Source organism: Notolabrus celidotus, chromosome 1 (genome assembly GCF_009762535.1).
Source record: "Notolabrus celidotus isolate fNotCel1 chromosome 1, fNotCel1.pri, whole genome shotgun sequence".
Classification (NCBI taxonomy): domain Eukaryota; kingdom Metazoa; phylum Chordata; class Actinopteri; order Labriformes; family Labridae; genus Notolabrus; species Notolabrus celidotus.
Genome location: NC_048272.1, coordinates 19,770,790 through 19,785,556, shown reverse-complemented (window position 1 = coordinate 19,785,556; position 14,767 = coordinate 19,770,790). Strand labels below are relative to the sequence as shown.

The 14,767-nt window shown below is 41.1% G+C and overlaps 1 protein-coding gene across 3 annotated transcripts in view; it reads right to left on the bottom strand.

Annotated features, from left to right (window-relative positions):
• The window catches only part of chd5 (chromodomain helicase DNA binding protein 5), a 62,472-nt gene that overhangs the window by 16,767 nt on the left and 30,938 nt on the right, over nucleotides 1-14,767 (bottom strand). For all 3 annotated transcript variants that reach the window (XM_034684267.1, XM_034684275.1, XM_034684260.1), the window contains exons 10-25: nucleotides 14,403-14,609; nucleotides 12,334-12,545; nucleotides 10,100-10,231; nucleotides 9,513-9,621; nucleotides 8,572-8,763; nucleotides 8,217-8,417; nucleotides 7,240-7,377; nucleotides 6,952-7,073; nucleotides 6,609-6,782; nucleotides 5,291-5,432; nucleotides 4,986-5,117; nucleotides 4,621-4,738; nucleotides 4,183-4,307; nucleotides 3,845-4,091; nucleotides 2,358-2,530; nucleotides 1,895-2,069 (exon numbers count right to left, since the gene is read on the bottom strand). In XM_034684267.1, coding sequence (XP_034540158.1) covers nucleotides 1,895-2,069; nucleotides 2,358-2,530; nucleotides 3,845-4,091; nucleotides 4,183-4,307; nucleotides 4,621-4,738; nucleotides 4,986-5,117; nucleotides 5,291-5,432; nucleotides 6,609-6,782; nucleotides 6,952-7,073; nucleotides 7,240-7,377; nucleotides 8,217-8,417; nucleotides 8,572-8,763; nucleotides 9,513-9,621; nucleotides 10,100-10,231; nucleotides 12,334-12,545; nucleotides 14,403-14,609 — 2,599 coding nt within the window. The remainder of the gene's footprint in view (nucleotides 1-1,894; nucleotides 2,070-2,357; nucleotides 2,531-3,844; nucleotides 4,092-4,182; nucleotides 4,308-4,620; nucleotides 4,739-4,985; nucleotides 5,118-5,290; nucleotides 5,433-6,608; nucleotides 6,783-6,951; nucleotides 7,074-7,239; nucleotides 7,378-8,216; nucleotides 8,418-8,571; nucleotides 8,764-9,512; nucleotides 9,622-10,099; nucleotides 10,232-12,333; nucleotides 12,546-14,402; nucleotides 14,610-14,767) is intronic.

Here is a 14,767-nt window from a genome sequence, read left to right as displayed (position 1 = left end):
AATTTGGTGTTTGACAAGTCGTCATATTTACCATCAACAAGGTGGGCAAACAATGTTTTAAAAATGTTAAGAAACTTTTAATTACTACAGGTATTGCACATCAACTTTTTGCTCAAATTGGTGTAACAGGGTATCATCATTTAACCCTTTTCAACAAGTCAGGTAGGTTATTATTTTTAATTATTTTTAATTATTTTGATTTTATTTATTTAATTCTATTTTTGAATGTATTTATTTACTTAATTATGTACTTCTTTATTTTGCTATTTATTTATACTTTTTGTTGAATACACTTCTCTATATCATTAAAATTTTAATATAATCTGTACTATTATTGTTGTTGTTGTTGTTGTTGTTGTTTTGTGTCATTCTGTCTGTGTGCTGTCTTGGTTTTGTGTTGTTCGCATTTAACAAAATGTCAATAAACATATCTGTGAAAAGTCAAGTAGGTAAGTTAAAGCAATATTTTAGTATTTTGCATTAAACCTTGATTAAACAGTCAGGTGAAGTTAAACCAAACTTTCGGAACTGATGTAATTAAGTAAAGATTATTTATAGATACATTAAAGTCAGATTTCTAAGGAAAAAAGTCAGAATTCTGACGTTTTTTTCAATCTCAGGAAAAAAAAAATTCACATTGATTTTTTTCCCACTTGCCGTAATCATAGCAAACAACTACTTCGCTAGTTGTTCAAACAGAAATTAAATATCCGACAAACCGACCAATCTGAAGGTAAGATAAAACCCAAAGCAAAAAGTCAAAATTGAGCTAAATTTCTTGAACACGGCTTGACATGGGATCGCAAAGTCTGCGGATACACAATGTCAACGGGTTTGCAGAATATGGCTGATGTTAGTGGAGCTTGCAGCACCAGCCTTCTGCCCTCCCTGCACATTAACGTCCACATGCCTTTGTTCACTAAGCATTGTTTCAGTTGAATTAACCACCGTGCTTCATTAACTTTTTACAACCTGTAGTTGTCGTCATCAACGGGAGCTACTGGCAGGAGACCTTCAGTACTAAAATATCATTAGAATGTTATTTATATATTAATATAAATATTGTTTGAATGAATAGTAATCTTAGTGTCAATGTTTAATCGTATAGTCGTCTTAACGCCCACATCCTCAATTAAAACCAGCAGAGTGTGTTACACTGGTCTTTATATTAGTTATTAATTAAAGAGAGCAATCACCTCAATAAATCTTCTGTTCCTTACTTAAAAATATTCTTTATTACTCAGAAGGAACAAATGTGCCATCTGTATGGCAGAAGATTTGGGTAACATCTTAAGAGCTTTAATAAAATGTATATCTCTATATCATGCCGTCATGAAGACACTACTCTTAAATATCTGTTACCTTCATGCTAAGCTTGGAAGAATGTGCCAGGCAGAATTAATGAAGTGTTAATCTTTAATATGGTCTGTTAGCAGTGATTTTTAAGCTGATGTGTTTTCATAGCAGGCTCCAGCTCCAGCTCTGCTGCTCTAAACACAACAATTAGTATTGACCGCTGCAGTCATGCAAACTGCAGGAAAATCATTTGGAGAAGAAAAGAAACAGATCGCTTCAATAAAAGCACAGGGACAAACTGAGTCAGCTACTTGGAGAATAAAGTCTCCTTTTTTCTTAGGAGTGTGCTGAGAGCCTGCCAGACTCTCATCCATTAGCCAGCTGTGATGCCTCAGAAGCAAAAAAGCTGACACTCATGTGCTCTGGTGTGTTTCTGCTAAGGTTTAAATAAAGACTGGGATCCTAACACCAGGATGGTAGATTAAAAGTGGCACTAATATGTTGTGCAGTCAAAGAATGATAAAGTCTGATGGTTTTAAAGATTAACACTTCAGGAATGAGCTGTATGAAATAAAGTGTGTGTGTTGACAGAGCCTACCTTGGTCCTCCTGGGTCGTGTCGTTATAGTTGACCTGCTTTCTGATCCGTTTGCCTTTCCCCAGGTTCCGGGCCAGGTCCTCCTGCTGCTGCTCGTAGTGATGGCGGAGGAGCTTCTCCCAGTAGTCCGGATCCACGTTCTCCTCCTGCTTGATGATTTCTCGCTCCACCTCCTCCTGCAGACACAAAGAGGCAATGGGATGTTTAGTAATATCTTCTTCATGGTCGATGCATTTCACAATGTCTGTGCTACTGTAGAAACATGGTGGTCTCTGTGGACGGGGGACCTGCTCTTATGTAGATATAAAAGGCTCATATCCAGGTGATTATACTCAAATTAGAACCACTATCAGGCAAAATGACTGAAATAGTATTATCTCGTCCTCTGAGGATAATCAAAGAATAAGATAAAAATTAATCTCATCCTCTCTTTATCAGTCTGATGAACCCGTTCACACTCTCACCTCTCCGTCCTCCTCCTTCACCACGTACTGAGCCACCTTGAAGGAGCTCAGGTACTCGTTCATGTTCTGGATCTCCGTGTCTTCGGTGGCGTCCTGGCTGCGGTCCAGCAGCTTTGAAATAGCGTCGTCATCGTAATGGATCACGTTGCCCTCCTCACCGTCTTTGTTGTCTCCTGTTCGATGAGAAGTGACTTTAAAGGACGGTGTTTTCAAGTTGTCAGAGACAAAAGTTTTCCCCTCCCTAAAGCTTTGACGTTTAACAAACTGGATTTCAAAAGAGAGCTTCTGAACGATTACATCGATTCAGGATTTTCTTTATATATTTTACTGGTTTCAAATTGCTCAAACCATCACACTTTAACGATAATTTTGTGAGTATCTAACTTTTATAAAAACGAGAAGCAGAAAGAAGAAGCTACCGGTATTGACTACGGATGTAAATTTTAAGTATTCTCCATGATTGATTTTTGGAAATGTTAACAATCAATTATCGATTAATCAATAAAAAAAAAAACATTGAGTTTTCTTATGTTAAAAACAAGGCCAAATATGTTGTTTCCCCCTTAATTCTATTTTCCATGGCAACAAAATGCATATAACTGACGATATTGAATACGGGTGACATGTTTAACACTGATTATCAACAATCAGGCTCATAAAAATAATCTCTGCAGGCATAATCTTATAAAGGGAAGGCTTAGACTACTAACAGAAAAGTACTTCAGACTCATGGTGTCTAGATTTTTGCCTACTAGTTCTTATTGAGAAAAATAAACATGTGTATGTGGTCAGGTGTCAGCTGCAATGGGAGCGCAATTGGGTCCTAATCAGTCCAGCAGCAGAAAAGCCCAGACAGCTCTGATGTTGCTGGTCTGCAAACATAGCATACTAGCCACCAACAGTCTGTTGGCTTTGTATCCAAAGGTGGGAAATGTCCTGTTTAAAGTTGTCAACCTTCGTGTCCGTGTCATTGTTGGCAGCAGTTGTGTATTGATCCTATTTAAAAAGCGCACGTGGAGACCTGACGTACAGCCGCAGCCACCAGCTGAGCGTCTCCGCTGTGCACAACACCTTTAACAGATGATTCACATCGAAACATGCTTTAAAATTGAAACACCTCCCTGATAGCTGAGTTTAATATGAGACCACATGATGTTTGTTCCACGTAATGGAAAATTAAAGACAAAAATGTGCGTTTCCAGGAATTTCTTAACAATCAATTAATCGATACTCGATTAATTGTTTACATCCCTAGTATTCACCCAAATCCAATACAAAACATCTTTCTGAAAGGTAAACAAAAACACAAAAAAGTCCTCCATCGGTCTTAGTGAAGGTCTTTCTTGTTAACACCAAATAGCAGATTGGTTTGATTTTCAATTGGCCTGAAACTCAATGGTTTGGCCCATAAAACACCCCCTATCATAAAACAATAGAAGTAAGACTCTCATCCATAAATAAGCAGAACATCTGATGTCTGAACATACCCATGGCTCGAGCTGCCTCCATTTCATCTTTGAAAAGCTCCTCTGTGCCAAACTTGAGAATATCATCCAGCTCTTGTTTGGACATGGAGCCAGTTTTGGAGCCAAGGCCAGGCCGCACGACCAGATGGGTCAGCATCATCTTCCTCTTCGCCACCTGAGTGATTCTTTCCTCCACCGAGCCTCGAGTCACAAAACGATATATCATCACCTTCCTGTTTTGGCCGATACGGTGGGCTCTGCTAAATGCCTGAGGACAGGAAAGATGGAACAGTTACAGAGTCTCAAAGCTACAGCAAAAACACATCCAAGTGTCCATGTGAAGGTTTTAAAAAGCTTACCTGGATGTCATTGTGAGGATTCCAGTCAGAGTCGTAGATGATCACAGTGTCTGCGCTCGCAAGGTTGATGCCGAGGCCTCCAGCTCGTGTTGAAAGCAGGAAGCAGAACTGCTGAGCGCCCGGTGCTGTGACACAAATCAGAGGGCAGAGTCATTGTGTGTGACATGAAGGGAAAGATGACTTCAAGGAGCAACCTCTGCTAGGACGCAGGAGAAATGGACCGACTTTGTTGCTGAGGAGGGAGATGCTAGCTTCATGTGAGTCTCTTTGGATTTTGGACTTCATATATTTTTATTATTGTCAAGCTATGGTGCCCCCATACTGTCTGTGTCTCGATATGCATTTAAAAATGACTTAATAAAAGTGGGATAGGTTGTCTAGAAGGAAACACGCACCCTCACAAGCCCACACAGATAGAATTTGGATTATCAAACTCACCATTGAAGCGGTCAATGGCCTCCTGCCTTAGGCCTCCTGTAATCCCTCCATCGATACGCTCATATTTATAACCCTCAAACTCCAAGAAGTCCTCCAGCAGATCCAACATCTTTGTCATCTGTAATAACACACAGTGTATCAGGGTTTATGTCACTCAGATGGAGCTAAATGAAACCGTTAAAACCCTGTTCTTTCTCCCAAAATGATTTTTGATTAGACTTCTGGAACATCAGACGATTTAGCACCTACGACTCACATTGATATTGGCATAGCTAAATATGGACGGGTGGATTTTCAGATTTTCATGGCCAGTAATCAATGAGAGCGATGGCTTACAGCCCAGACAGATTTTATTGAACTATTACCTGAGAGAAGATGAGAACTCTGTGTCCTTCGTCTTTGAGTTTCTTCAGCATTTTCTGAAGCAGTGTCAGTTTTCCTGAGGACTTCACCAGCAGGTTACCATCGTATGAGCCGTTGGGTAACACAGGGGCTTCCTGCAAAGACAAAATAAAATATAGACGTTGATTAAAGAAAAACATGAAGTACTGTGTGTGTATATAAAATAAAAAACATGGATCCTATGAGGAGAAGTCATTATTTACATCTTAAAACAGCTTGAATCAAATATTTTGCACTATTTTACTATGTTGAAATATCTGTGTCTTACCACAGCAGCCACAGGGAACAGGTAGGGATGGTTGCAGCACTTCTTCAGGTCCATCATTATGTTGAGCAGGGACACTTGGTTCCCTCCACCTTTGGAGTTCAGGGCCTCGAAATTTCGCGTCAAGATGAATTTGTAATATTTCCTGCAGGTCAGAATTTAGAAATGTGATGAAATTGAGTAGATTGATAATCAATTATTTGAACTTCATTAAAAATGAATTAAAATCACGTTTTGGCATATATTTTTTAATGTTTAATCTATGATGAGAAGCCTACTGTAATCTAGGCCTGTTGCAAAGTACTAGTATTGACAATAACCACCATTTTAAAGACAATAAATATTCATGTTGTCCTAAAAATAAGCTGTAATACTGTGTAACTAATTAGTTCATAATAGGGGGTGGTAGTGGTTCTCCAGTTTTCAGTATGTAGTATGTGAAAAAAAGCAAAATCTGCAGTATGCCAAAACTTCCCAGATGTCGTACAGATTTGGGAAAATTTCACATGCATCGGACCAGTCTCCCTCGTATACTGTTTCCCACAATGCATAGCGCTCGTTCCGCCTTTTATTTTTTCTTCTTTTTTGACGAGGGGAACTCAGTTTTTAGGTGCTGTGAAAATTATTAAATTCCATATAAACCACTTCTCAACATTTTAAATCAAAAGTGATGCTAAAGAAGCAGTTTCTCTATCAGCTTGGCCGTTGTTTACTTCTGCTTTCTGAAACCGGAAATCCAGTGACGTCTGGCCCAGCATCCTGCAGAACAGATCCAACGGAACAGTCACACTACATAACTACCTTCAAACGCAGTATGTTGTATGTAGCAGGCCGTTTCGAAAACAGCCAAGGAAGAAGAAGAAGAAGACTCAGTAACCAGCTAGCTAGTCTTTACTGCAGTGTGTGGCTACAACTGCAGCACGAATCATGTCGGGGGAGATGACAGATGACAGATGAAAGTGAGGTGCTCTACCTGTACCCCAAAAAAGTTTCCCCTGGAGTATGGACATTTTTTTATTTTTTTTAGAAAAGACAGCACAAGTCAAATGTGCTTAAATAAACTTGTCTTGTTCGGGCCTGTATGAGGGCACCTTAGTGAGAGTATGGGAAACATGTAGCTGCTTTCAGATTAAACATTAAAGATACTCTAATGGTTACTCTTTTTGTTATTTATGTTGAACATTTACCTTGGAAGTGATGAGTAAAACTACATATTAAATGTTGACAATAGCCTGTTTAGTCCTCCATGTTTACTCATTAAACTCTAATCCAGGACATCAGCTCCTGCTACAGCTACTAATTCCTTTATCTCTGAGCTTACTTCTGCATGGGGCTGAGCTCCACTCTGACAATCAGCTCTGTCTTTGCAGGCATGTTCTTGAACACATCAGCTTTCAGCCTCCTGAGCATGTGAGGCCCGAGCAGGTCGTGGAGCTTCTTGATCTGGTCCTCCTTTGAGATATCGGCAAACTCCTCCAAGAAGCCTTCCAGGTTGCTGCAGGGAAACAAAAAGAGGTGAGGTGGAGAATAAACAGTTTTGTGCATGTTTTGCAAAATGTGTCCTTCGATGAATCTCAGAAGCTAAAATATGATGCTTTAGCTCGCAGATTCGAGAACAGAAATGGGGGAAGGATGAAGATAAATATAGGAGAGGAAGGACTCACTTGAAGCGCTCTGGGGTGAGGAAGTTTAGCAGGTGGAACAGCTCCTCCAGGTTGTTCTGAAGAGGAGTTCCAGTGAGCAGCAGCTTGTAGTAGATCTTATACCCATTTAGAATCCTGAAAAACTGAACAGGACACATCGAGAAATGTAACACACAACTCAGAAAAAGTGCTTTCAACATCATGCACACAAACATTTTAGACTCATATCTGTCCCTGCTCTTTCCTGTTATGTGTTGCTCCAGGATTACACCCATGCTGCCTCAGTAGCATGCAGAGAAGCAGTCTTACCTTTGACTGGTTGTTCTTCAGTCTGTGGGCCTCGTCCACCACCAGGCAGGCCCATGTGATGGAGCCCAGAATGGCTTGATCAATGGTGATGAGCTCATAGGAAGTCAGCAGCACATGGAACTTGATAGGAGTGTCTTTCTGTAATGTGGAAAGAGGAAAACATGGGTAAAATACACGTGAGTGTAAACAATTTAGATGTGGGATCATGAGATGGAGGAAAAGGTTTATTGTACTTCAGGTTGTTTGTAACTAGAATTTAATTATTAGGATGTCAAACACCAGAAGCCAACTGTTGTTGCAGTTGGTTTCTGAAAACAGGACTTGTTGTTTGTAATAGTATGTGGTACTTTTTTGAGGTTTGTTATCTTCGTCCATGTTTATTCATCAGCTGCATATGTGGAACATTTGAGTGCGAGAAAGATTTCCTCAACGAGAAAATTGAAGTATTTCTTTAACAATATCGTATCTAATCGTACCGAACTGTATCGCATTGCATCTACTCCTCCAAGAAGTCCTGCTCACTTCTAATGAAGTTCAAAATGGTGGATTTTTGGATCATTTCGTGTTATATCATGTCTTATATCATGCATCACCTTAGGTGTTGTATGATGTGTCGTTGGTATCGTATCTTATCATGTCATATCGTTTCATGTCGGGTTGTTAGTATCTAAAATTTTGTGTCATTTCATTGGCATCGTATTGTGTCGTATCATTTTGTGTGATTGGTATCGTGTCGTTTTGTGTCACGTTGACAGGACGGTTGTGTCATTGGTATCTTTTCATGTCGTGTCATTTCGTGTTGTATTGTGTCATGTAGTATCACAATATCAGTCAGCTAATGTTAGCTCCCATGGTATCACATCAGATAGCATGTAATGTACGGTATATCATCCCTTCATCTGTATCTCTTCATGGTGTATCATATTATACCATAATGAGTCTGCCTTTTTTGGGATAAACACATGAACATGACGTACCTTCATACGGAACACTTTGCGTCCACTCTTCACCGGGCTCTCTTCAAAGGTGAACTCGTTCTCCCTGATTATCGCACGGCTGTCTTTGTCTCCGGTGTAAGTCAACACGTAGAAATCGGGAGCCCACATCTCAAACTCCCTCTCCCAGTTAATGATAGTGGAGAGGGGCGCACTCACCAAGAAGGGTCCCTTAGAGTGACCCTTAGAGAGGTAGAGGAGAGAAAAGTCGTGATGAGGTAACTCTCACCTCACAAGCAGAAGTTATACTGTAGTTTTTATCATCTCCTCCCTGTCCAAAGTACCCGATGAGAATGCAGATATAGCACACATTGAAGAGGAATCTTTGAACCCTCACCTCCTTATAGAGCGAGTAGAGGAACACGATGGTCTGCACCGTCTTCCCCAGGCCCATCTCATCAGCCAGGATGGTGTCTGTGCCCTGTGCCCAGGAGAACCTCAACCAGTTCAGGCCCTCCAGCTGGTACGGGTGTAGTGTTCCCCCTGTGGCGTTAATGTACCACGGCTGGTGCTCGAACTTGATGGTTGGCTGTTTATATGAGAGTATTTTTTATGCACTGTCATCAAAATATTTGCATCATTCAGCCCAATTGAAATAAAACATATAAATAAACAGCATTAAAATACAAGTACAGCACCTTTAACATGCTAAGTAATGATAATTAGTGGCTTCACACTGACTGGACTTCTAAGGGATGTGTGATAACATCAGCACATCATCTGTATCAGCTGATGACAACTTTAAAATCCAATATTGGGATTGGCACCAAATTAACTTTTCTGCCGATATGACAGGCTGATAAGATGATATGATAAGATGAAGCTGATAAGATGATGATGCTGACGTAATATGAGCCATGGACTATTCTGAATGTCTAATACTACTCATTTTGTACTCCCAAAATGCAAAGAAACTATGGCTTGCTGTGGCCGGCTGCTCAGGGCACTCCTCCATGTGCGAGCCCAAATTCTGCAACTGTCTTTTAGTGCATGTTCATAGTATGTTTCAGCCTATGTGTCTGTAACATAAGGCCTCACAGAGTAACTCAACAGAGTAAAAACATTTAATTTCCCCTCAGGGATCAATTAAGTGTATAAAATTGTAAAAATGTAATAATTGAATATGAGAAATCAAACTACATAAATGGTCAAATGCGGCAGAAATCTTCAGGCCTCCTTAAAATCTGTTTTGAGGGACAAGTTCAAAGCTGCCACAGAGATAAGCCAATAAAAGCACAGGCCTCTCCAAACAAAGAGCATTAATGAAGTCAAACGTACATCAATGATGGGGGCGTCAGGAGGGACCTCTCTCTTCTGATGGTCCTCCTTCAGTTTCTTTCCTTTCCTAACCACCAGGGGGCGTTGGTCTTCCCCGAGTATCTGCTCTCTGTGAACAGAAAAAAAAAAGCTGTAACATGATGAGCCAAACATCTCAATCAGAGGCATCACAGAGAGTCAGAGGAAGAGGGAAGGGGATGGAAACGACACAGTTTGCAATCTTAATCCTTAAAACCTAAAAATGTCCTTGAAATATTAACCAAATATATGTTTTAGGGAAATTGTCAATGCTGTTACATTAAAAATATAGCACTTTTATACAAGATATGCAGATCAAAGATGAGTATGATACATTTTATGCACTGAATAATAAATATGATGAAGTTAAAAATGGAACAAAAATGTTTCAAATAAAGCTGAATATCATTTTTAGAACAGTAAAATGTTTGGCAGTGTAAAATGAAAGCAGAAGTCAAATTCAGCTTAGGTATAAAATAAAGGTTGAGTCTGTAACTTCTTTTAAAAGTCTTCAGTGGATTTATATAGGTAGTGTGTTCAGTAGCTTTCAGGTGAAGTTGACAACCAACCTGTGGTCCCAGTAAAACGGTTTATGACTGTCATATTCAGGGACGTCAAAGTCATCCACCTCCCAGGTGCACTGGTCGTACGGCAGGTCTCTCCACTTGATCAGGTAGTGAACATCTCCGTCTTTATCAAAACTGCAGGGAGGAGGAAACAATCAGAGAGCACATTCTGTCAGAGGAGCTGCAAACTGAACAAAAGTCAAACTTTTCTGAAGATATTTACAGATTGTTGACTCTTCTTCGCTCAGAATAACCAGACGAGTACGTTTTTGATTGGGAAAATTCAAGTTAACACCTCTTAAAATGGGAGAGTGTGCATAAGTGGAGATATTTTAGTGGATAACTTGTTGAGTTGATGAACATTATGCTATATTGCAAAGAAACATGGTGGGCAAAAGTATATGGTGGGTTACTGCTTTGAAACAGTGCATTGCCTCTAGCGCTGCATGTCAGCAGCTGAGTCAGACTGGACTTAAAGCAGTCAGAGGCACTCACTAAGGCTCCCTCAGGGCTAGATCCTTGCTTGTGCTGTACTTACTCTAAGATTTACGCTGTAAGTGTCTACTAGATAAAATTAACATTGTTATTACTGGCTGGTTGGCAGTAGATTGGAGGACTATTGTGGTAAATACTTGATTCTGATTGGTCAACACCCAATAACAATAGTGATTTAATGTCAACAGCAAAGCGACGCCAGAGATAACCTGATCACACTTCAAATCAAATTATTCTGAAGAAAGGAGCCCCGTACATTTCCCCTCTGCCTGTTGACACTGTGGCAAAAATGTTAGCGTCCAACCATCTCTGATAGGGAAAAGTGGAGCAACATCCTGTCCTGCAATCCAGTCAACGGCAGTAGAGCTAGTGAGAGCATCTCTAAGCTGCTGATCTCTACAAAGTCACTTAAACCAGAAGAGGTATGGAAAAGAACAACAATGTTCAAAGTTGTGACTTTTGCTTCGTTTATGTTTTAAGGTGTATTAACGTCAAAGCTCTGAGAAGCGGTAGAGCTGAATGAGGACAGAAATATCAACATTAATGCTCCTACAGAAGTCCTGTTCACCTTGTCTAATGTTACCCTTGATGAACAGTTCAGTTTAATGTTAATTTGTCCCACAAGGAGGCTGCGTAGCCAACTTCTGCTGTCCCTGCAGAGTGACCTAAAATACTCCTGAATGATGCATGTTCTTTTAGTCAAGTCCATATTGTTTCTTTATATATTACCCACCGTATATCACTTAAAGCTGGGGTTGGTAGTTAGATTTAGATACACTTTGTGTTATACTGGTTAAAATGTTCTTTCTGTCGAGATGGCAATCAATACATAATGTGTTCTTAAAAAAGAGTGAAAAAAAGCCTCTATCTACAGCCGGAATAAACCTGGGAAAACACCCACCAATCCCAGCCATCAGGAGCTAAATTATTAAACCAATCAAATCCTGTCCTGCCGTTCTGCCCGCCTCCTGCGCGAACATTTCATGTTTGTTTGTGTTTTCAACTTTCACTATGATAATGTTTTGGTGTTTTCTTACCGCTGAGTGAGACATGAGTTGACGTAGTGCAAAACACAAACGATGTGCTGAGGACCGGTTTTGAATCAGTCACCATCATATGATCGTGAATCAGCGGCGCTCGTGCATGTGAGTGGGGGGGTCGTTTTGGAGGAGCTCCGAGGGGAGGGGGGGTTAGACGGAGTGCTGAGGAAATGCTACATTCAAATCTATGTTAGTTTTCTGTGACTACCAACCCTAGCTTTAAAGATTGTTAACATAGAATTAAAAAAGCAACTCAACAAATTGGGAGACAGGATCATACCGGTAAAGCACATTAATGCAGCAATGTTGCATACAAAATACAACTTAAGAAGCTTATTTAGTGGTACAATTGTCACTAAAAAGGGAGCAACTAGTTTAAATATCTGTCTTCAATACTTTGTCTCATGAATGAAGACAAAACCAGGTTGGAAACATCACGGGAACAAAACCCTGCTGTTCCTCTGAGAAGGAAAAACAGTCTCCACTGTCTCATGCTTTAAACTCTGTGTGATGTTTCACACCCAGCCACCACCCCTCATACGCTGAAATATGCTGTGGGGAATAATCTCCATGTATAAAGTGATAATGCAGACAAAGTAAAGGCATGATGACAGCCCGCACAAACCAAACTGAGCTCCAGCTTAAAATCAAGCCTTAAAACTGCTCCCTGATGTAAGAGTGAGTGTGAGTTTGAGCAGCCACCTGTGGTTGACTATCCTGTGTATCACCATCCACTCCGGTTTGATGCCGTAGCGGTAGAAGCGCTCCTCCATCACAGCATACTGCGGGTCTTTGCTCTTCCTCTTCTCGCTGTTGAGCTCCTCCTCACCGGAGCCATAGTCGTACGGCGGCGGCTCGTCCATGTCGTTCTTCCGCTGGTAGTTCCGATACATGACCGTGTGGTAGAGCTCCAGCTGTGCAAAAACAAAACAATCAATCCTGCTCAGTTTCACTCAGCACCACCTCTGGCTTTCCTTTACAACAACCGCTACATATCATCTCTCAGCGGTGTTGAGACAAATTTAATCAAGTAGTTCACGATGCTGATAAGATTTAATGAAGGGAAGGTGGATGCAAAATGAATTAAGAAAGCTGTCGTGTTTCTAAACAAGCAATTGTTTAGACATCACTGAATTAAGTGTCTGCTCAGTGTGAGGGCTCAGAATACTTATTGCTCACTAATGGAGTTTGCATTGTTTGACATGTGTAACAAAATGCATACATAAACAAACATTTAATCGAGACTGAGAACTTAACAGCTAAAGGAGGCCATTACTTTCACAACTCTCATGTGTTCGCTGTGTTTAACGGCCCGGACATTAACAGGAAACACTTAAAATACTTAAACAATGCAAGTCTAAAAACATACAGACAGAAACACATGCAGCAGAAAATTGCTGCAGTGTAATAAAAGTGCTCCAGGCCTCTAGAGGCGCTCAGGGGAAGAGTTTTCATTATTTCATTATTGACGGGAGAGAACGAGGAAGAAGAGGCAGTGCATTTATTATCAGATGATGACAGACACAGTCGGAGCAGAGAGGGCCAGGCTTCAAAACAGTTTGCATCAATGACACATTGTTCCACTTAGCGCGCCTAGAGACCTGGAGTACTTCTGTTTACGTTGTCATGTCTTGATTTGCAGCTTTTTTTTCCTTTTGCATGTGTTTTCTGTGTTTGCATCTTTTATGTGTTTATTTTGACATTTTGCAGCATGCTTTCATGTGCAGAGCATTTCCATCGTTCTATTTCTGGTTTGGTTCTTCATGTGCAGCATGTTTCTCCCAATGAAGATCATTGCAGATAATTTAGCCTTGAAGGCAGCTGTAAATTAGTGCCCCTGAGGTAGGGTAGACAGTCTCTGCATGGCCAACATCTGGAGTCTGGGACTATTTGAGGTGGCAGTGCTGATTTCTGATCGGTTGAGGTGGCCTAAAACTCATCAGGAGGACATAAGTATTGGGTTGAGTGCACAGTGGACACAGTAGACAATGTATCCTCACTGAGAGTTTATTTTAACATTAGGCTTAAAACTTTCCTTTCTGATAAAGCTTATAGTTAGAGCTGGCTCAGGCTTGGACCTGCTCTTAGTTATGCTGCTATAGGCTTAGACTGCCGGGGGAACTGACACACTGACACACTGGGATCCTTTGATCCACACTCGCCTCATCACTCACTTTAACTCTACCTGTTCCTTTGGAAGTTACTAACCATAGACCTTTCTGGAGACCCTGAGCTCCCTTGTCTCGTAGGTTCCTCTGAGCTGCCATAGACGTCCTCCTGCTGTGGACGTTCCAGACTCCAGCTGATACGGACGTGCCGGACTCCATCGGCAACAGCTACTACTACTCGTCTCATCACTATCACCGCTCCCTCTGTCTCTTATTCTCCTCTATCCCTCTTTCCAGACCCAACTTGGTCTCAGATGGCTGTCTAACATGAGTCTGGTCCTGCTCGAGGTTTCTGCCTGTTAAAAGGAAGTTTGTCCTTTCCGCTGTAACTAGCTTAATACTGCGAGGTGCAATGCTCATGGTGGATTAAGGTGGGGTAAGACTGAGTCTTACCCTGTCTTGGTGCTGGGTCTCTGTTCGAAATTTGACATAGAGTGGTCTAGACCTGCTACGTTTGTAAAAGCGTCTTGAGATAACATTTGTTGTGACAAATGTATGTGTGGCACTACATACATAAAGATTGATTGATTATTCTCTTCATGAGGGAACATAAATCTTTTGGGTTCCTGTGCAAAACTATCAAACCAAACTAAACCATCTCACCTGCAGTTCGCTGACCCAGGAGCAGTGCCAGTAAGAGAGGCCGGCCCACTTCACAAAGAACTCCCTCTCCGGGTGACCTTTGAGCGGAGGCTTAGTCAGTGGATCGTTTGGTGTCCCATCCGGACCTGCGGGCAGCTCAGCCGGCAGCGGGGGCTCTCCCCAAGTCCAGTGCAGGATCTTCTGGACTTTACCTTTAAGAGGTGGACACTGACAGAAAAAGAGAGGTATGATGATAGATATAGATGTAGAGGATAGATATAGAGGTATAGACGCAGGGTCTTTACAGCAATAGTGCATAAGAAGTAAAGTGGGGGTTTAGTCCCTGACAAAAGCATTAGATTGGGTTGTCTCCACCTCATTAACAG